At 55.0% G+C, this 23,119-nt stretch overlaps 2 protein-coding genes and 1 long non-coding RNA gene across 3 annotated transcripts in view; 1 reads left to right on the forward strand and 2 right to left on the reverse strand.

Annotated features, from left to right (window-relative positions):
- The window catches only part of METTL21A (methyltransferase 21A, HSPA lysine), a 36,189-nt gene extending 19,090 nt beyond the window's left edge, over nucleotides 1-17,099 (reverse strand). The window contains exon 1 of the mRNA XM_078608968.1: nucleotides 16,883-17,099. The gene's annotated coding sequence lies outside the window, so the exon portion shown is untranslated. The remainder of the gene's footprint in view (nucleotides 1-16,882) is intronic.
- The window catches only part of LOC144729077 (uncharacterized), a 49,460-nt gene that overhangs the window by 13,138 nt on the left and 13,203 nt on the right, over nucleotides 1-23,119 (forward strand). The window contains exon 2 of the long non-coding RNA XR_013587624.1: nucleotides 2,036-2,097. This is a non-coding gene — a long non-coding RNA (uncharacterized LOC144729077). The remainder of the gene's footprint in view (nucleotides 1-2,035; nucleotides 2,098-23,119) is intronic.
- Nucleotides 17,192-22,335, reverse strand: LOC144729075 (frizzled-5-like). Its single transcript, XM_078608959.1, has one exon. The coding sequence runs from the start codon at nucleotides 21,241-21,243 to the stop codon at nucleotides 19,036-19,038; it is 2,208 nt and encodes a 735-aa protein (XP_078465085.1). The 5' UTR covers nucleotides 21,244-22,335; the 3' UTR covers nucleotides 17,192-19,035.

Below are 23,119 nucleotides of genomic sequence, written 5' to 3' on the forward strand. Positions count from 1 at the left end.
CAACACACCGGTGGGCTAAAGTAGTGAACTATTTGTCTTTTGTCAACGTGACACTTTTTTAACTGATTGGCCGTGTCGGGTGGTGGAGGGTTACGACACATTTATAAATAACGTGATCTAACCCAAAAACGTTTATTATGAATAATATTGGTCGCGAAAGCCTACGTGTTAAAATTATGCGATGACCATTTGAAAATGAGTGAGGTTATTCACACGGCAATATATTACGTCCATTTACAGTCACGTGTAAAGCAAATTGTTGGATGAATGCCTACCTCCCCACGTCGCCTGGTCATACTTCACCACGCTGGTCAACGTGGGTTGGTGAAGGAAGTCGGGGGGTGCAAAGTCAGTGCAGATATCACTTGCCCGCTGGCGTTAGCCGTGGCCGGGAATTGATCGCCGGGTTCATAGCGCAGTGCGATGACCACTTCACCACTGCTCCATCTCTGCATAGCTATGTGGCTATGTTACTGGTAGGAACCTCCTGGTTACACCAGCCCACAGGGGATTATTGTGTCCGTCCGTCCGTCGTGCATGGAGGGGCTGGGTGGGGAGGGGCTGGATCGGGAGGGTGGGGCTGGGTGGGGAGGGGAAGGTGGGGAGGGGCTGGGTGGTGATGGTGGGGAGGGGCTGGGTGGGGAGGGTGGGGCTGGGTGGGGGGTGGGAGGGGTGGGGCTGGGTGGGGTGGGGCTGGTCACCCTGTGGTGCCCTTATAAAACTCAACGTTTAACCTACTCACGCCGGCTTGTGCCCGCCCTCACAGTCGGGCATATTTGCGGAATACACCACGCCGCCGTTGACCCTGGCCATTGACCGAGCAACCCAACGTTCCTACCAGTTCCCTGGTGTACAATATCGTGTTTAAGCGAGTTTCATGTGTTTGTAAGACTTGTCTATATTTACATTTTACGTACTATATCATAAGCGATGCTCAATTCACTGCTGAATGAATGCCTCTCAAATCCGCCGCCATCTCTCACAACCCTGCGATGTGAATGATCCACCTGGTACCTGCACAACAACATATTTAGTGGCTCCATCCCCCCACCACACGTCTTCTCGGATGCCTTTCCATTCCGTGGCTGCCACTCCGTGATTGCTCGTGACCGTCAGCCACGTGTCCTTCTCGATCCCGACTTACCTTTTTTTTTAAACAGGTGAACTTTGTCATTACCCCGCGTGTGCTCTCCAATCCACGTGTTCCACTTTCTAGCTCTCAATGTAATTCCAAGCGTGCGTCTCTCCCCCAAGCTCCTTTGCGCAGTTTTCAGATTAAAAATTTTTTTTTTTCGTTATTTACCGTGTGTCCAAACTATATATATATGTATCTCCCTGTGTTTTTCTCTGTATCAGTATTGATACTGCGTCACGTTGTAGTCGGAATAGAACTTCCATTTAAGCGAGAACTGGTGGTTCTGAACGCCATTCGTAATGTAACAAATAATTTGGTGATGCTGTTGCTGCGTGGACAGTGGTGTACGACCACTAATAGCTCACGCAACCTCAACACATTCGCAATAACAACGCTGTGTGGTCTCAAAAGACGCACAATAATAGGAGGCGACGTTTCAGGCAATGGTCCTTATTTGTGGCACCTGAAAAAGGGCCATTGCCCGGAACGACGTGTTAATGCCTGATACGTGACCTATTAAATAAATAGATGATGATTATCGCTTTAAAGCCGCAGTGTTATTGAATAATGTGTTGAGTTTTAATTGTTATTGCGGAATTTAGGAACAATTAATGCCCCGTGTATAAGTGTGGTGATACAGTGCGTGTGCATTCAAAGTAATTTGCTATAGTTTTGGAAACCACGTGTGGTTTCCAAAACAAACGCGCATTTTTTTAGAGGAAAAAAAATTCAACAAACATTCGCACAATGTTTAAACAAACCGACAGATTATTTTGAAATCTTTAACCCAATGAACTAGTCCCGACGACACGATACGGCCTTGGCCACATCTTTAAATTGATATTACATCTAAATGTGTACGTTTGAAATCCGTGACAATGTAGTAATATCTCATTACAGGCCGGGCAATATCAGAAACAAGAAAAACATCTCCCTTTACAGACGAGACAACATCATGTCCGGTGAGAACATGATGTGCTGGCGTGTGTGTACCTGTTCACGTGTGTGTACGTGTTCATGTTTGTACGTGTTAGTGTGTGTGCGTGTTAGTGTGTGTGCGTGTTAGTGTATTTAATGTTTGTGTGTATACAGCACACAAGTGTGCGTTGTGTGTGTGTGTCCGTGAGTGTTGTATATGTTTGTCCTCGATGCCAGACGTCGCCGGGAAAGATATCGTGTCTGAAGCTGGCTCGATTCTCCCCGAGGTTAACCCATGTTTTTCGTGTTAATGTGTTAACCTCTTGCGGCGCTGTGGTCCTGCACATCAACACCGGGGATACAAAGGTGGCCGGGCCGTTCGCTCGCTCGCTACGCCCCCCATCGTTGCTCACAAGCTCGCGGACACGCATGAGCCCCCCCTAAGGGGCCATCCATCGAGTTGGAACGCAGCAATCTGTCAAAACTTGAGCCCCCCCCTCCGGTACGCACGCGGACGTTTTACCCCCCCCCCCACCGAATCTTATATAACTACCGATTATTAATCCACGCAGAAACGATCAAGGATTAATAATATTAACGCGGTTAAGCAAACAGATAGTCCACCGCCGGACTAACTCATTTGAAGGACAATGTAGACAAATTATTATCGAGGCTTCACCCCCCCCCCCGTTTCCTATGCGTACGAACATTGTCAGTAGACCCCCCATACGCAAGCGAACGCATTTGGGTTACCCCCCCCTACCCCCTCCCCCCTCCATGAGCACGGACTCAATGGATGGCCCCTAAGAGGAGCTTGGCAAATGTGACCGTAACAGAGGGTTGGCCACATCGACGAAGCAGGAGCCGCCTGAAGCAAGTGTCTTGAGACTCGGTTAAAGCCCTCCGCGTTAAGGGCTATCGCAGACGACACCAGCAACTGCATCAGTGCGCGAATCACTACGCCACCGCTCCCCACAAGTACAAAAAAATACAATGACAAAGATCCCCCGGATAGCCTTGGGCAAGTGCTGTTAGCGAGCACCTATGAAGGCCGGCACGCACACGAGGGGGTGGGTGGACAGCACCACGCCCGACCGCCTTTGTCTCCCCAGTGGCGATGTTTATACACCGCACCAGGTACTCATTTGAGGCTGAGTCGACCTAAGGAAGGGTGTAGGACCGGTTCAGATAATTATCGCCGGTGGTGACCGTGAGCGGGAATCGAACTCGGGTGGCCGGGTTCGTAGCGCTACCTGCTACGCAACCGCTCCCCACAAGCACACAACACAGACGCGCATACACGCAACCACACAGTACGAACACACACACACACGCGTGTGCGTACACAAACACACACACACCGACGTGGGCACATGCATACACGCACACAACACTCATACAAGACAAATATCCCCGTGTACGGAGTCAGGCGCAGAGTCACGCGGAGACACACACGGAGACACTGAAACAAACGCACTCACACGACCACACTTGCAGACAACAACAACAACCGCCATTCGCCACTAAGTGGCGGTGACGTCACCACGACGCTTGTGCCAGGCAATGTGCACCTTAAGGCCACGTGAAGTGTCGAACGCCCGCTGGCAGGTCACGGGGCAGACCCAGGTGCCACGGGTCGACTGACCGAGATGACCGAGATGACTGGCTGATGCACCACCTGTGCCCCCTACTGTGCCAACTTGCTGTGCTTTAGCCACCCGGCGCTCCGCTCGTTGTTGTGAGCGTCGCTCCTCCGCCCTCCGTTGTTGTTGGAGGGCGACTGCCTCCAACTGCCCAGTAGCGTCCTTCACGAGCCTCCTCCACAGAGGCCGATCTTGACACCGCTGGTACCAGTCATCGGCAAGTCCACTCAGCTCCACGTCCTCCTGTACCACATCACTCCATCTCTTCTCTAGCCCGTGCCGCGCCCGTTTAGCCCCCTCGATCCGGCCGAACAAAAGCTGTTTAGGCATGCGGTGGCTGGGCATGCGGGCTACATGACCCAGCCAACGCAGCCTTGCCTGCCGGAGGAGCTCACTGATGGGACTTTGCCCAGATCTTTCAAGGACTTGTGAGCTCCTCACACAATCCAGCCTGGTTAAACCCAGGATGGATCGTAGGCAGGCCAGCCTAAATGTTTCCAACCGGCGAAGATGCTCCACTAGGGGGGTCCACGTTTCGCAAGCGTAGAGAAGGGAGGGAATGACCGTGGCCGAGAAGACCTGAAGCTTCGTGCGGAGCGACACACCAGTTAGCTTCCACACAGCGTTACGCAACCGATGAAAAGATATTGCCGCTCGACTGATTCGGAGTGAGACCTCTGCTGATAAACTGGAGCCGGTCATGAGCACACTGCCCAGGTATGGGAAACTCTCTACTCTCTCCACAACTGCCCCATCACCGATTGGGAGTTGTGGGGGCGGAGTGCCCGATGGTACAAAATACCCAGGCAGGTGCTTGCAGACACACACACACACACACCCGCATACTGGCACTTACAGAGACACTGACACAGAGACAGGCACACAAAGACATAGACACACTTAACGAAACGATTGTTTTTACTAGGTAATGCCCACTGAGTTATATAGATATTTTCCAGAAGCGATATCGCCAACGAAGTGGCTTATCACGTGGGCATTTATAGCAGCCAAATACTTAAAACACGTGTTGTCTCTAAATGTGGAAGGAAAAAACCGGAGGACAACGGAGAAATACCCACGGAGAGAGGACAAGATGCAAACCCACGACCTCCTGTATACCAGTCGAGGGAGTTAACATCTCTCCACCGTGACACTGACAAACACGCACAGATTCTGCGCCACACGTTGACACAAGTTCAAGTTTATTTATGTAAGCAGGTGAGAGCTCACGAGACTAGGATTGCCTCATTGTCAAGAGTGACGCATTGACACACAATGGCACATACAGGGATAGAATGACAGACACACAGACGCTGACACATCGACACGTGACTGACACACAATGATGCACACTGATACACACATGATGAGATTCACACACGCACTCATACATTCTACAAAGTTCTCCCGCTGTTAGCGAGCACCTATGAAGGGCCGGCATGGTAAACGAGGGGGTGGGTGGGCAGCATCACGCCTGACTGCTTGTGTCTTCCTTGTGGCGATGTTCACACACCGCACCAGGTAATAATTTAAGGCTGAGTCGACCTTGGGGAGGCCCAGGACCAATTCAGATATTAGCCACTGTGCATTGGTTGTGAGCCGGAATCGAACTCGGGTAGCACAGGTTGAGAGCGCATTGTGCAAACCACTGCGACACCACAGATAACAAAATCACACAATCATGCCCTCTCACACACACGCACAGAGACACACACTCACACCGACATACACGCTCGGACACTCACACAGTGACACACGCACAGTGACACACGCACAGACACTCACACAGTGACACACACACAGTGACACACGCACAGTGACACACGCACAGACACTCACACAGTGACACACACAGTGACACACAGTGACACTCACACAGTGACACACGCACAGACACACGTTCGGACACTCACACAGTGACACACGCACAGTGACACACGCACAGTGACACACACACCGACATACACGCTCGGACACTCACACAGTGACACACGCACAGTGACACACGCACAGTGACACACGCACAGTGACACACCCACAGACACACGCACAGATACTCACACAGTGACACACGCACAGACACACGCACAGACACACGCACATACACTCACACAGTGACACACAGAGTGACACACGCACAGACACACGCACCTACACCTCTGGACAGCCTCGACTCCACTCCCTTCCTGTTTTGAAGCGCCAAGAGCATTGTTTGGGATCGGCTTCGCTGGAATTACGCGACGCGGGGTCACACAATGAACAATGTGTTTCCGGCGATCTGTCTCGAGTCCCCCGCCCGACGAGACACACACACACAGACACACACACAGTGACACACACAGTGACACACACAGTGACACACACACACAGTGACACACATACAGTGACACACATACACAGACACACACAGTGATACACACACAGTGACGCACATACACAGACACACACAGTGACACACACAGTGAGACACACATAGTGAGACACACATAGTGAGACACACACAGTGACACACACAGTGAGACAGTGAGACACACAGTGAGACACACATAGTGAGACACACACAGTGAGACACACACAGTGAGACACACACAGTGATACATACAGTGAGACAAGGGGTTCACAGTGACACACACACAGTGACACACACAGTGACACACACACAGTGACACACACACAGAGTGACACACACAGCAACACTCACAGGGTGATGCGTGGGACGGTGTCATCAGGTGAAGAAATTGTTCAGTGTCCAGAACGTACGGACAAATGTCACGCTGATGAGTACGATTATGATCATGATTATCTATCAATGACGATCATTATATTCATCACGATTCTTCCGCAATGATAAGAAGAGTATGCCTATTCAGAAATGACGATGATCCTCCGACGATCATTGTGATGATTCAGCAATGGTCATTATCATCACGACCCTTCACAAATATTGATGATACAGCAGTACTGATGGTTATCATCGTGATCCTCAATAATTTATCATGATGACTGATGATTCAGAAATGATAATTCTTATCGTCATGATGTCTTTATCGGTTATGGTGGTGATGATGATCACTATCATCCAGCAATGTCCAGTTCGTATCCCGGCCACGGCTAACATTAGTGGCGAGTGATCTTCCTTGCCACCCCGGCCCCATCAGCAACCCGCACTTAGCAGCGTGGTGAAGTATGGCCAAACAACTCCCATAACCGACACAAAATAGGGAGGAGGCCTTCAATACAGCTGCAATTATTGTCTTTATTATACGTGTAGAGGTGTAATTGTGTATGGGAGCGGATGGCAAACAAACACAAGGGGCGTGGTTAGGGCCGTACACATAGGAGGTGGCCACACCGACGTCCGCACCTGCATCCCCCACGGGCCCCTCCCGGGGGGGCCGCTGACTATAAGAGGGGGTGAGCCGGAGGGCTCGAGGTCGAGGTATCAGCTTTAACCAGCGAAGACGGAAGACCAGCTAGAATAGGCCCCGGAGCTCCCCTGGCTCGCTGTCCTTATAAGGGCCGACCAGGGCAAGCCGGTGGCGTGGCCCCGAGAGCCCAGACTGACGAGCAGGTCTGGGAACTCAGGGGGTCGGATCCCAGCTTGACCAGGGCTGGGACAGGTAGCCTCCCCTAGCTCCCTAGTGGAGGACTTGGGCTTAGGTTAGCGGGGCTTAGATGTTGTGTCTCCCTGTTAGCCGAGTAAGGGGACGTTACCCCTTAGGTCCTGTGTATACTCGCTAACTGTATACAAGTTGTGTTAATAAATAAGTGTGCCTCCGATCCCGTCGTCAAGCCTCCTGAGTAATTACTACATCTGGTGTCAGAAGTAAAACGTCCAAAGATGGACACACGAGGGACGACACGTACCAGGGAGTCGGAGAGGGAGGACACCGCGGCCGAATCACCACCAGAGATGGCCGAGGTCGGATCGGAGCAGCCGGGGCCGAGTACACCCGCGCTGCTACGACAGGAGGGGGGGGATGCGTCGGCCGAGGGACTTCGGCTGGCTCACTCCCGCCTGGCGGAGCTGCTCTACGCCGCGGCCGCCGTGTTGGAGGAGATCACGCGGCTGGGAGCTGGAGGGGCTGCGCGGGAAGACGGCAGCAGCCGACGCACGCCGGCATTTCCCGCCACCCCGACGCGGCTCGCGGTTAAATTTCCCGCCGTCACTACAGTGCGAGCAGAGGGCGGGGCCGGCCCGCGTCAGGTGACTGCTGAGGGCCAAGCACGAGCCGTGACATCATCAACACCGGCCAGCGCGTCAACAACGGAGCGACCGGCGATGCCATGCTCACAGCCCGCCCACACTGTAACGTCGGCTGGGAACGAGGGAGCGAGATCCGCAGCCACGGACGTCGCCTTACAACAGCGACTGCCGCCTCTCAAGGAGTTCGTGGGAGCGGCTGGAGATTGGGGTGGCTTCAAAAGGCGGTTCATCGCTCATCAAGAGATGGCGAACTGGACGGACGCCGAGGCACTATGCGCGCTGCCGGCGATGCTGGACGACGACGCCCTGGCTACCCTCACCTCGGCGCCTAAGGAAAAGCGCGCCACGCTGCACCTGGCGCTGCAGCTGCTGTCAGCCGTCTATGGGCCGCCTTCGGACTGCAGGCAGCTGTTCCACGATCGGCATCGGGGCGCCAACGAATCGCCCCTGGCCTTCCGAACGGCTCTCCTGGCCCTGGCAAAGGCAGCTTTCCCGCGGATGGACGAGGAGGGAGTGGACGCCATGGTGGCTGAAAAGCTGCTGCTACTCGCCGATGAGCTGGACATCGCCGTCTTGGCTCAAGACGACGGAGAGATGTCGTCCCTGCTGGTCGCGCGCCACATCCACGGGGGCTTGCGGTCCCTGCGTCGCAAGGCTGCCAAGGGGGTGGCCGGCCATGCCATGGCGGCCACCGCCCTCCCATCAGAGGAGGTCTGCGGGGTGGAGCGGCGGGGGGAATGGAGATCGGCGGCACCGCAGGCTCGGAATGGACCGAGCCGCCAGGAGCAGCCCAGGCCATCTGGGGCGCTCACACGTTGCTACAACTGTGGCCTGCAAGGCCACGTTGCGTCAGGATGCCGGGCTCCCCGTCAGCGCGGAGCGACACCTCGTCAGGACGCCACGCCGTCTCCACCCAAGCTCCAGCAGAGAAATACGGCGAGTCGTGGCACCTCACACGTTTGGCCCATGCACACATCCGACACACACTCACGCGCTCAACTGAACAGGGTTCGAAAATCGCCGCCCATCGCGCGCGATTGTTCTGAAATGCGGCGAGCGCTCCAACCGGGTCAGTGGTCGGAGCTCGCCCATCGTGTCGTTGCTGCGTCGGCGGGATCATCGGTTGTGGTCGGTCATATTGATGGGGTAGAGGTGCGGATTTTAATTGACACAGGGGCATCGGCGACCATTATATCTGATTTGATTTATAACATCCTTCCCGTTCAAAGTCGTCCCTTGCTCCCTGTTGACGTGCCATGCTATGCTGCTAACGGGGGCTCGCTGGGCATTATTGGGCAAATCCGCGCCAAAATTTGCATTGGAGACATTAAATTATCCGGGCCTGTTTTGGTTTCCTCCTCACTCGCGGTTCCGTGCCTGTTGGGGACGGATTTCTTGGCCAAAATGCCCATCCGTATCTTGATTGACCAGGGGTGCATCGAGCTCCCATCGGGCCGACGTGTTACATTTTTGTCTTCCCCCACCACGGAGCGTCGGGCGTTTGCCACCGTGCAGGCGCTCGTGACAAAAACTGTGCGCGTACCCCCGGGGGCTCAGATGCTCGTCCCTCTTAGGTTGCGTCGGCCGTTTGCTAAAGGGGTTGCGGATCGGGGGGTCTTGTTGGGACCATCTCGGGCCGGGGTCAATGGACCCGATTTGCTAGCGGCTCAGACCATGGTGAAAGGGGATGGGGACCCCTTCATTGCAGTCCTTAATGTAGGATCGCGAACGGCCGTGGTTCCTCAAGGGACCGTGCTTGCACACGCAACGCCGGCGCCCTATGAGGAACCACTCGTGGGTCAGGTAACCACCGATCCTCCGTCGCGACCGCATTCGGACTGTGATGACGGATGGCTGGATGCACTTTGCGCGGGATCTGTGGATCTGTCCGACACGCAGCGTGCGCAGCTGCGAGTTCTCCTGAAAGAATTTGCCGACGTTTTTAGTAAACACAAATTTGATATTGGTTGTACTAAATTGCTGCGACACCATATTGACACGGGTGACAGCGCGCCAATCCGCCAGAATCCCTTTCGGCTCAGTCCCGCCGAAAAGGATCATGTCAAATCGGCTGTTGATGACATGCTAGCCGCCGATATCATTTCCCCTTCCAACAGCCCGTGGGGCGCACCGATCGTTTTGGTGAAAAAACACGACGGCTCACTGCGGTTTTGTGTCGACTTTCGGCGATTGAACAAAATTTCTGTGGCAGATGCGTACCCGCTTCCTCGAATGGATGAGTCGCTCGATGCCTTGGCGGGGGCGCGATTCTTTTCCACCCTCGATTTACTATCTGGATTCTGGCAGCTTCCTCTGGATGACGAATCAAAACCTAAAACTGCTTTTCGGACACCGCAAGGTCTCTTCCAATTTAACCGCTTGCCGATGGGCTTACATTCTGCGCCGGCAACTTTTCAGCGGTTAATGGAACTGGTCTTGGCAGGCTTGCAATGGGATTCGTGTTTAATTTACTTGGACGATGTCATCGTCTTTAGCAAATCCTTCGAGGAACACCTCCAGAGGCTGCGTGCTGTTTTTCTCAAAATGCGGGCTGCCAATTTAAAATTTAAACCGCAGAAGTGCCATTTGCTCCGCGAATCGGTGCGGTATTTGGGTCACATTGTTGGGCGCTCGGGGATATCCACTGATCCCGCCAAAACAGAATGCGTCAGCTCCTGGCCGACTCCCACCTCGGTGGGAGAGGTCAGGAGTTTCATTGGGTTCGCGTCGTACTATCGACGGTTTGTGGCTGACTTCGCTACGATCGCGAAACCATTGCATGCCTTGACGTCCAAGGGAGTCAGGTTTCATTGGGGGCTGGAGGAGGAGGCTGCTTTTCACGCCCTCCGGAATGCCCTGGTGGGGGCTCCGCCGTTGAATTACCCCGACTTCTCACAACCCTTCTTGCTCGATACAGATGCAAGTAACACGGGCATCGGGGGCGTGCTGTCCCAACTCATTGGGGGCGTAGAGCATGTGGTGGCTTACGGTAGTCGGGTACTGTCTCCAGCGGAACAACGGTACTGCGTTACCCGTCGGGAATTATTGGCAATTGTTTATTTCATTCAGCAGTACCGCCCATATCTGTACGGTCGGCGTTTCACCGTCCGTACAGATCATGCGGCCCTACAGTACGCTCTGCGGGTTCAACAACCATCGGGCCAGTTGTCTCGATGGTTGGAGATTCTCCAGGACTACGACTTTGTCACCACATATCGTAAGGGCGTCCGCCACACGAACGCTGACGCCCTGTCACGGTTGCCACCCACTTCGGAGTGCGCTTGCCTCCTGGGTTCGGGGCGTTGTAGGCCCCCGAACGTCACCACCGATTCGGTCCTCGTGGCCGCCGCCGATGCGCCTTTGGCTTCGGGTCCTATCGAGCAAGAAGGGAGGGATTCGTTGCTGGGGTTGTCGGTCGCGGAATGGGGACGCCTCCAAATGGAGGACACCTCCCTCCTCGCTCTGCGCCGTCGCGCAGGGGGGGTTGGGCAGGGGGTGGCGAACATTGGCTCGTGGGGGTTGTTCCAGGGTCTTTTAATGCACTGGGACGGAAAAACCCGCCGCCAGCAGCTCGTGGTGCCTGCAGCATTGAGGGGTAAGGTGGTATGGGCTGTTCATGAGCGGCTTCTGCACTTGGGGGTTCACAAGACCTTTGCCACGCTCCAGCTCGATTTCTTCTGGCCGGGCATGGCAAAGGACGTGGGGGATCTCCTGGGGTCATGCACGCAATGCGCGCAGCGAAAGCCACCAGCTAGGGGGTCCAACCCTCCGCTGCAGTCCATAAAGGTTTCCCGGGTTAACGAGCTCGTTGCGCTAGACATACTCGGCCCATTTCCCGCTACACCCAGGGGGAATAGGTATTTATTGACAGGGGTCGAATACTTCACGAGATGGCCTATGGCCTGGCCCCTGGCCAACCAGTCGGCAGCAGCCATCGCGGAGGCCTTTGTCCAGGGCTATGTCCTCGACAAAGGTGCTCCGGAACGGCTGCTTACTGACCAGGGTAAGAATTTTTCGGGAAAACTCCTCCGCGAGGTGTGCGACCTCTTGGGTACGGAAAAAATTCGGACCTCCCCGTATCACCCTCAAACTGACGGGATGGTGGAACGGCTACATCGGACCATCACGTCTATGCTGTCCCAACAGGTGTCCGAATCCCAGACAGATTGGGACCTTCGCATAGCCGGTGTGTTGCAGGCCTACAGGATGGCTCCCCATGCGGCCACCGGATTTTCCCCTTTCTTTTTAATGTATGGCCGCGAGGCTAACCCCCCTGTGACGACCCAGCTGAAGCTCTCGGCGCCTCAGGCGAAGTCTACCTTGTCCGAACACGTTAAATTTAACATCAGCAAATTGTCTGAGGCGCGGGAAGCGGCCGTGCAAAATTCTGAACTCCGCCAGAAGGCGAACGAGAGGCTTCGGCTGGGGCGGGTACATGTGTTCAAATGGAAACCAGGGGACAGGGCATGGTTGCACTGTCCCCAGGTGCCACTGGCAACCTCGTCAAAGTTGGTACGGCCGTGGCGGGGGCCAGTGGAGGTCGTACAGGTCTTACGGCCGCAATGTGTTCGCGTCAAATGGGGGAGGCGTCGGTGGTACGTGCACCCCTCAAGGTTGAAACCGTTCATTGCGCCGGCCCGTGGTTCACACACACACACACGCATGGCCAAACGTGTGAGGGGTCCGCCGACTCCCCGACGTCGCTGCTCTCGCCTAACATGACGTCAACTGTTCCATCTCCAGGTGCAACAGGAGTGACGGGTCCACGCCCGCCAACCCCTCCCGGAGGGGTCGGGGGTCACTCGGCAGCGACGCCAGACTCTCTTGCACCCGGACCGTCACCAACCACCACTGAGCGTGCCAGGTCGAGCCCTTGTGACGGGCCCGCCGCGAGAACGCGCGCCAAAACGCGCAGACTATTGTGAGGTCGGCCGTTGGGGGGCCCTTGCGGACAGTGGGGGAGGGACATCCGGAGCGCGTGTATATATGTTGGGTTTGCGGAATGGGGTATTTATTCGGGAGGGTGCGCCGGGTTATTTTTTTCTCTTTCTTCTTCTACCTGTTCCTGTTGTTGTTGTTGTTGTTATGACTGTTATCGTTCTTGTTAAATTTACGCGAGGCACACACGGTTTTGGGGAGGCATGCACCTTTATTCTGGTTTTGTTGCAGCCGGGGACGGCTGCGAGCTGTACAGGGGGGGGTGATGTAGAGGTGTAATTGTGTATGGGAGCGGATGGCAAACAAACACAAGGGGCGTGGTTAGGGCCGTACACATAGGAGGTGGCCACACCGACGTCCGCACCTGCATCCCCCACGGGCCCCTCCCGGGGGGGCCGCTGACTATAAGAGGGGGTGAGCCGGAGGGCTCGAGGTCGAGGTATCAGCTTTAACCAGCGAAGACGGAAGACCAGCTAGAATAGGCCCCGGAGCTCCCCTGGCTCGCTGTCCTTATAAGGGCCGACCAGGGCAAGCCGGTGGCGTGGCCCCGAGAGCCCAGACTGACGAGCAGGTCTGGGAACTCAGGGGGTCGGATCCCAGCTTGACCAGGGCTGGGACAGGTAGCCTCCCCTAGCTCCCTAGTGGAGGACTTGGGCTTAGGTTAGCGGGGCTTAGATGTTGTGTCTCCCTGTTAGCCGAGTAAGGGGACGTTACCCCTTAGGTCCTGTGTATACTCGCTAACTGTATACAAGTTGTGTTAATAAATAAGTGTGCCTCCGATCCCGTCGTCAAGCCTCCTGAGTAATTACTACATACGTGACAGTTTAGGTGTCAAAACCTGGCCCGGGTATTAAACAACCAGGACAGACACTCTCACGCACACAGACACACACACACAGGCTCGCACATACAGACCTACTCAAAGTCAAAGCTCCCCCGTCTAGCCTTCACAGACTGTTGGGGCAAGTGCTGTTCGTGAGTAGCACCCATGAAGGCCGGCACGGCACACGAGGGGGCGGGTGGCCAACATCACGCCCGGCCGCCTTTGTCTCCCCAGTGGCGATGTTTACACACCAGGTACTCATTTGAGGCTGAGTCGACCTAGGGAAGGCCCAGGACCGGTTTAGATAATCGTCACTGGTGTTGGCCGTAAGCGGCAATAGAACTACACACACACACAAACACACACACACAAACACACAAATACACACGCAACGCTATAGACATTCCAACCGGATGAAGTTGTCTGTAAATTTGTGCCTTTAAAAAAAAAACATCTCCCCGCATTCCAGGTGTGTCTGTGGCCGGGCACCGCAGCGCCAGCATCTGCACGTGAAGCACCTCACCGCGTCGGAATATCGCAAAGCTCAGCAGGCGTGAGCCTGGACCGTGTTTAGACAGACGGTCAGCAGGCGTTGAGGGCAGTATAAGAAAACCACTGCCCCCCCCCACCTTCATCCAATCCGCTGTGAGCAGCGTGGTGAAGTCTGGTAATAAATTTAGCCCGTGGCCTGCAAAGCATAAGGAGTTCCTCTTCCAGCAGTGGAGTTACAAAGGGCTGTAAGTCGTTATTGTCATAGAGTATTTTTGACAACTGCAATTATCAATAATCTGGAGGCTATTGCGCTTGCACACAGCTTATAAATAACAACCATGGTGTCAAATTAATTTAAAGCAGCCTATGCTGAAGTGTTTGCGCAACAATGGTAATAACAAGTTACGTAAAAATAAAAACAAGTGGTTATTTTAGAGTCGCTAAGAAGAAAATATTATCTTAATGAGCAAAGCAACGAGGCTGTAGAAATGATAATATTATTATGCATAGTAATGGCCTTTTTAGAGGAAATAATCTCACTTCTTAGAGGAGGTTGTGGCTGCAATTGGGAAGCGAGGCCAATTCCAATGAATGAGCGAGTGGATGGTCGCTCCATCCAGCAGTAGATCGACAATGACTGACAACTTATCATTAATGCCGAGTGCATCAAATCGACATCAAAGGACCTCGGTTTAACACGTAGGTTTCCGTGACCAATATCATCCATAATATAGTTTTTTTTGGGTTCGCGTAAATACAAATGCGTCGTTCAACCCGCCACAGCCAATTAGTAAGGTTTGTTACGTAAACAGAACATGGCAATTCGTTTCTAATACTGCACACCCGTGTGTTGGAGAGCAAGGCCACTATATTGCGTACTCAGATCGTAAATGTTGTGGATTTGCTCTCCAACACACCGGTGTGCTGTACTAGTGACGAATTGGCACGTTCTGTTTACGTGACAACCTTACCCTGCTGCTGCTCTATTTAAGACCGGAAGCAACAGGAGAGCTTCACCATTCTTGCCCGATGAAGCTGATTGTAATTACCAGCGAAACGTCGTACTCAAATTTTAAAATGCTGTTGATTCTCTCTTCTACACACCGGTGGGCTAAAGAAGTGAATTATTTTGACCTTTGAAAAACGTGACACATTTTTTACTGTTTGGCCGTGTCGGGTGGTGGAGGGTTACGACACATTTATAAATAACGCGATCTGACCCAAAAAACTATATTATGAATAATATTGGTCGCGAAAGCCTACGTGTTAAATTACTAATCGGCTGTGTCGGGTGGCGGCGGGTTTAGCGACACATTTATATTTATACGATCTCACCCAAAAAAACCCTATATTATGGATCAAAGGACCTGTGGACATTGGGTGGTGTCCCCTCGCGCGTGCGGGTTTCCTCGGGATCCTGAGCGGTCCTCCCACGAGCATTCTCACTCAACACGGATTTAGTCAAATTGCAGGACCTTCTTGAAAACGAGTCTTGAGATTCAGTGAAGCTTCCCTGGCTCACGAACGACCATTCTTACGATTAATGTTGTCACTTATGACAGCAGGATTACTCTTTTCGATGATGGAGTGATGGCGCAGCCGTTAGCGCGCTGTACTGTGATTCAGGCCACCCGAGTTAGATTCCTCGCCACGGCTTTGAACGGTTGCGAGTTACATCTGAACCACCCACCCCCCTCCTCCTCCTGCTCGTCACCAACCCGAGCTGACCAGCGTGGTGAAGTTTGGTAAAGCAACCCGCTCAGCCGACACAACACGGGGAGGTCTTCGTCCAGCAGTGGATTGCTAAAGGGCTGTACACTCACATTCTCACGGCACGCATTTCAGTTGCCCCTGAGCGACTGCAAATATCCTGACCCCGTATTCCACTCATCCCTGTTTCGATGCCTTACTCCACATAACGCGCTATCGCCGAACAAAACGAGTATTTAATCAACTTACTGTGCATATGTTTAATGTACGGATATGAATACGAGCCATGTTGTCAGTGGGTGGCTTTTATCAGTAACACCGGGAAATCCATTGGGAAGCGGTTATCTCGTCATACCCCCCCCTCCCCCACCGATTGTTGAGACTCACAGACATTGAAACCGGTTTAAGGGATTGACGCGCGTTACGACACTTTCCGGTTCACGCTCCGGAGAGCCGTGAGACTGGAGACTGCTAAACTAATAAAAATGCACTCCGAGTTATTTTCAAATTGTGTCTGTGGAGCGGACTCTGTCGGCCGAAAGATTCCGAAAAACAAACCCGAAACTCCGATGTTGAGTCCATCGCACGGGAGCGAGACAGTGGCGCAGTTTCCTTTCACCGGGACTCATCAGCGGGCCATGCTCACTCACAGCTGTCGGTATTACCCAGGCAAGCAATAATACGCCATAGAGCCATATACCAAAGCCGTACGTTTTAAAAGGGGGCCCGTATACAGAGAGAGAGAGAGACATCACACACACGGGCACGCCTCTAGAGGTGTCGCAGCCACGCTACCGCGTCCCCAGTAGCGAGACAATTTACGGCTGAAGTTGTAAAAATGTACGCGGCGGTCCCCGCTCACCACCGAGCGCTTGTAAAACTCCGACTGTAACGGGTCGTTTCGGCCCTGCGTCAAGTAACCCGGCCTGCAATTAACCCAAACTGCGCGCTTTGTTTACGCGCGGCGAGCGGTGGCACGGCGGTTGGCGCACTGGCCGCTACGAGCCCGGACGCACCTGAGTTCGATTGCCGGCGGCCGCGGGGACCGAAGCTCGTGCAGTGGGGGCCGGAGCTCGTGCAGTGGCGGCGATGATCGTGAACGAAGCTCGACACGGTTTTAGTCGGGGAGTGCTCATCGCGCCGTGTGTACAACAATCAGCACATCGGCACCGGGGAGAGATGAAGGCGGCCGTGAGTAGCGCGACTGCCTTACCCCCTCCCTCACCCCCCCCCCCGTGCGCCGTGACCCGCCCTTAATAGGTGTTCGCTGACGGCGCGAGCCCAAGTGCGTTGTGTGCGTGCGTAAACGGATGAGAAACTCACGGTGTCATAAGTCAACGACTCAAAGTGCTTTATGTAAAGAAGGAACGAATCCAGTTCATAGACTACCTGTATAATTAGTTCCACAGTGGCACTTGATGCAGTCACTAACATTATTATTTATTAATTCGTGTTAAATTCTTTATCGTTATCAGCATCATCATCATCATCATAATTTAACTTGTATGCGGCATAAAGCGCGTGTCGAATTGATGGCAATGAGGATTTATTTTACGCATTACTGGCTTTATCATCATCACAACGCCGTAATGCAGGTGATCATTTGTCGAATTAAAGATAATCGTGGCCATTATGAATGACAACTTATCGTCATTAAGTTCGTCGTATTATCGTGACGCCGAACGCGACCATGATCATCTCGCCCCGTCACCGTCGAATTTGCGTGCAACGAATGTCGCGTGTCAGAGAGGATGCTGGCGATGAGACGTTTCCAATCAAGCAGCAACGACTTAACGATGATGCATTACAACATAAATGATCGTCACAGTCGTGGTGGCGACGATGATGATGGTCATGAAATTAACACATTGTATATCAATCGTCGTCATCAACATTGTATGCAACGTAACTCGCGTGTTCATTTATGATGATGACGACGACGATAGTTTAATATCAGGCGACACAACACAGGAACATGGCTCATTTCACAAGACCTCTAAAGTCAAAGAGTGCACGGGCTGCGTAAGCATTGTGTGTCCGACTGCCATAAATGCGTCAACGATATCTTAATGATCTTTTAACAATTGTAAAAACAAAACGGACACAGTTTGTAATTGTGTATGCCCAGCTGCTGAGAAGATCATCCTCATTTCAAAACCCCTCTTCTGCTTTAGTCTCGATGACAGGGGCAGATGAACGCCGCAGTCTTTAGTAGTGCACCTCGCGTCATCAACACGCAGCCTCGTATTTACATTACCAATATATTAATTAGCGAACGTCATCTCACGCGCGATAGACTTTACATCTTTATATATATAATATATATAGCTTATACAAGGGCGCTCGTAGGGGCCACGGTTCTGTATAATAATTATATGTACACACACGTGCTTAGCCTCCTGTATAAGCCCGGACAAAGTATCCATAGAGTTAGGGGGGGGGGGTGGGGGGCTTCTCTCGCTGTCACGCAGTGGCCCCGCTGTGGGGTTAGTCATTGTCATGGTCCGTTCATGGTGTAGCACTACATTCAGTTAGCCACCACCACCACCACTCCACTCTCTGCCTACCCGCTCCCCTCGGCTCGCACTGCTTTTGCGTGCATCATCCAACGTCTTGGACGCGTGTCCTCACGACCACTTACTGCGGTGGACAGATATCGCCCAGGTTGTCTCCAGGAAGACTCGTCTTCCAGGTCTATTTGAGTCCCCAGGTAGACACACGTAGAATCGCCGTCCAGGTAGACCGTATTCCCCAGGTCCACTGAATTCCACGCAGACTCGTATCTCGGAGAAATGCAAATACACTGGTTCCAGGTAGAATGCAGTTGCGTGTAGACTTGTGCTACGGGTATGCCCAAGGTCGACCACAGTCTCAAGTAAACGTATTGTACAGATTAACCCAGGTAGACTCGCATCTCGGACAGACCCAGGTGGACTGGAATTCCAGGTAGACTCGCATCTCGGACAGACCCAGGTGGACTGGAATTCCAGGTAGACTCGCATCTCGGACAGACCCAGGTGGACTGGAATTCCAGGTAGACTCGCATCTCGGACAGACCCAGGTGGACTGGAATTCCAGGTAGACTCGCATCTCGGACAGACCCAGGTGGACTGGAATTCCAGGTAGACTCGTATCCCGGTTTGAACCCAGACGGTCCCAGGTAGACGGGTCACACGTGTGCCAGGCGCACCTGTAGGGGATGGGGCATCCCCACGTGCCCCATCGCAGTCCTTCCACTCACTCCCCGCTCCGGGAACAACGCGTGCCGCACCGAACTGGCGGCAGAGCTTGTTGCTGACGAATGCTGCTGCTGCTGCTGATGCTGCTGCTGATGCTGCTGCTGCTGATGTTGCTGATGCTGCTGCTGCTGGTGGTGATGTTGATGGTGCAGGTGCGCGCTAGACATCCGGGTCTGCTGTCCACTTCCCTGCATCTGCAGTGGGTAGTGGAGATGCTGTTGCTGCTGTTGTTGTTGTTGTTGTTGTTGCTGCTGCTGCTGCTGTTGCTGCTGCTGCTGGTGATGGTGGTGATGGTGGTGATGCATGAGCGGTTGGCTTTGCGGCACGTGCGTGGTGGTGACGCCGCGCAACGCCGCGGGGCCACCACCGGACGAGGCGGCGGTGACCGTGGAGGTGTTGGTGGTGGTGGTGGCTGCTGCTGCTGCGGCAGCGGCACCACCACCACCACCACCGCCGACAGCCCCAGCGGTACCACCGCCGCCACCTCGCTTGCTCCTGCCTCGCGAGCAGCAGCGAGAGCAGAGCCGCTTCCACGAGTCGAGCGTCTTGGCCGACCAGATCCACACGCCCGACGTGATGCCTGCCACCAGGCACATGAAGTACTTGAGCATGAAGACGGCGAAGGCGGGCCGCTCTCGCTGCGCCTCGGGCACGCAGTCGCAGTTGTGGGCCCTCTCCCACGCCTCGCGGTGGTGCTGCTCGTAGAAGTAGCAGCCCACCAGCACGGCGGCCGGCAGCGTGTAGAGCACCGTGACCACGCCGATGCGCAGCATCAGCTTGTCCAGCTTGTCCGTCTTCTTGCCACCCTGCTTGATGACGCTCCTGATGCGGAACAGCGACACGAATCCGGCCATGATGAACATGACGCCGATGAGGAGGTAGACCACCATCGGGGCGAGCACGAAGCCACGAAGCGTGTCCAAGCTCTGGTTGCCCACCGAGCAGATGCCGGCCACGGGGTCTCCGTCCACGGAGCTCATGGCGAGGATGGCGATGGACTTGACGCTGGGCAGAAGCCAGGCAGCCATGTGGAAGTACTGCGAGTAGGAGGCGATGGCCTCGCTGCCCCACTTGAGGCCGGCAGCGAGGAACCACGTGAAGGAGAGGATGACCCACCAGATGGAGCTGGCCATGCTGAAGAAGTACGTGAGCAGGAAGACCGTGGTGCAGAGCGCGGGCCCCGTGGTCTCGTAGAGCACGTGGCGTCGCTCGGGCTCGCGGCTGCACGCCACGCCGTCGTGTCCCGCCACGAGACGCACGATGTAGCCCAGCGACACGAAGAGGTAGCACGACGAGATGAGCACGATGGGCCGCTCCGGGTACTGGAAGCGCCTCACGTCGATCATAAAGGTGAGCACCGTAGTGAGACTCGCGAAGAAGCACGCCACCGACCAGAGGCCGATCCACAGCGATGCGAAGGTCATCTCCTCGGCGCTGAAGTAGGGGCTGTGGCACGGCATGGCGCAGTTGGGCACCACCATGCCGACGCGAGCCTTGTTGTGCAGCGGGTGTCGCTCACTCGTGATGGGCACCATCGGCGCCTTGCAGGAGCAGCCGCGGTCGCAGCGTTGCTCCCCGCGGTTCGTCTTGGCGCCTCTGGGCTGCGGCGTCGGCTTCACCGCCAGGGGCCTCCTGGTGGTGGTGGTGGTGGTCGAGCCGCCGGCGCCTTGCTCGGTGCGGTTGTCGTCCATGCACAGGTTGGAGGAGTCGCCTTGCGCGGGCAGGCGGTCGCAGTTCATGCGGTCGGGCCACGCGAATCCGTACTGGCGCATGAGCGGCGCGCAGCCGGCCTTGGCCCTGTCGCACACCGCGCGACAAGGCGGCAGCGGCTTCCTGTAGTCGTGCAGGCAGATCGGAGTGTACATGCTGCACAGGAAGAAGAGCAGGTCCGGCGAGCAGTGGATTTCCACGAGTGGCCAGAACTGGTGCACCTCGAGACCGGCCTCGTCCTGCGAGTCGTGGTTGAACGCGTTGGGCATGTACGTCTGGTTGTAGCCGATGCCCTTGCACATGGGCACGGAGATCTCCTGGCACACCAGCTCCTTGCACGAGGCTCGGAGGGGCCACCTGGCCAGGCAGCAGGCGGCCACGGCCACGCAGAGCCACCGCGGCGAGCCGCGAAGCGAGCCATGCGCCATCGTGGCGGCGGCCTCGCAGAGTTGAATCTTGATTTGAGTTGGGTTGGTCGAGATGACGAGGATGACGAGGACGATGGCACAGGCGCGGGTGACTAGGAGCCTATTGTGACGGTAATGATGGTGGTGGTGGTGGCGGCAGTGGTGATGTAGGCACAAGTGTTAGCGGGTGTGAGTTTAGGATGATGACGGTGGTGGCGGTGGTGGTGATGGTGTGAGTGACTAAGAGCCCGGGATGGTGGCGGTGGCGATGATGATGGTGGTGAGGATGATGGTGATGATGATGGTGATGATGATGGTGGTGACACGGGATGCGCTCTCGCGTGTGCGCGATGCCAGCCGACAATCGGTCAGCGACTCCACCAAGTTTGTTGTCGCTGCTGCTGCTGCTGTTGTTGTTGTTAAAGCCCTGGGCGTTCGTGCTGCTGCTTCTGTCGTCGATGACAGTGACGGCGGCGGTGAGCCAGTAGCAGACTTGAGTCGTGCCTGCGCGTGTCTTCCTGTCCCCTCGCTACGTCGATGGTCCGCGTACGGGCTGGAGACCGCTCCTGATGCGCTCACCTTGCCATCAGGTGCGCGGTACGTGTATCCCCGCGTGCCTCACCTGTACCTGGCTGCTGCCGCTGCTGCTTCTACCGCAGGAGTGACACGACCACCACACCTGTGTCGCCCAAGTGTGTCGAAGGAGTCACACGCGATAAGTCACTTCCCGGCAGTCGGTGGCCATGCCGCCTCAGCTGCTCCAGTTCACGCGTCGTTGATATCCCAGCGCAGGTGTGTCCAGCATCATCTTCGCGTTAGACGACACTCATCGTTGTTCGGTCAAATGCGTACTACTACTACAACAGCAGCAGCAGCAGCCGCAGCAGCTTCAACTCTAAGGAACAAGTTGCGCCGGCAAATACGCCGTGCCGCGTGCGTCTTGCAAGCGAGTCGGCGAATCGTTGCGCGAGGCGACGTCTCGCCGTGCCTCCGACTTCTCGTCGCCGGGCGGTGCGAGCCGGGCTCTGCGGCGACTCCACACAGAACGAGGAGAGAGAGCAAGAGAGAGAGAGGCTGTCACTGACAACGCAATCCAGGGTCCGTCCCTCTCCGAGCACCTTTGGACAGAGAGAGAGAGAGAGCCCCCGGTGCGATGGTGGGGGCGGGAGGGGGGTGGGCTTGCGATGCGAGAGGGACGGGCGCGCGTGTGTGTGGGTGTGTGGGTGTGTTTGTGGGTGTGTGGGTGTGTTTGTGGGTGTGTGTGTGGGTGTGTGCGGTAACGCCCGCTTTGCGTGTCTCCGTGCGTGTGTGTGTGTCAGTTGTGTGCGTGTCTGTGTGGGGAGCGGTGGCGCAGCGGTTAGCGCAGCGGCGATACAAACTACGGCGGTCCGAGTTCGATTCCCGCTCACGGCCAACATCAGTGACACTCATCTGAACCGGTCCTCGGTTCTCTCCTAGGTCGACTCAGCCTCAAATGAGTACCTGGAGCGGTGTGTAAACATCGCCACTGGGGAGACAAAGGCGGCCGGGCGTGGTGTTGGCCGCCCACCCCCCTCGTGTGCCGTGCCGGCTTTCATAGGTGCCCGCTAAAAGCACTTTCCCCACAAGTGTGTTCAGGCTATACGGGGGATCTTTGTGTGTGTGTGTGTTTGTGTGTTTTTGTGCCGGCCGTCATAGGTGCTCGCTAAAATCACTTGCCCTAAAAGTGTGACAAGGCTCTATGTGGGATCTGTGTGTGTGTGTGTCTCTGTGTCTGTGAGTCTGTGTATCTACGTATGTGTGTGTCTGTGTTCGCGAGTGTGTGTCTTTGCGAGCGTGTGTGCATGTGTGTGTTATACGGTGTATATTTGTGTGTTTGAGTATAACCGTGTGTGTGTATATATGAGTATCCTTGTGT

The sequence above is a fragment of the Lampetra planeri genome, chromosome 31 (assembly GCF_965212315.1).
Source record: "Lampetra planeri chromosome 31, kcLamPlan1.2.h2, whole genome shotgun sequence".
Lineage (NCBI taxonomy): Eukaryota > Metazoa > Chordata > Hyperoartia > Petromyzontiformes > Petromyzontidae > Lampetra > Lampetra planeri.

Coding starts and splice junctions, on each gene's coding strand:
- LOC144729075 (XM_078608959.1), bottom strand. CDS start 21,243: ATGGCGCATGGCTCGCTTCGCGGCTCGCCGCGGTGGCTCTGCGTGGCC.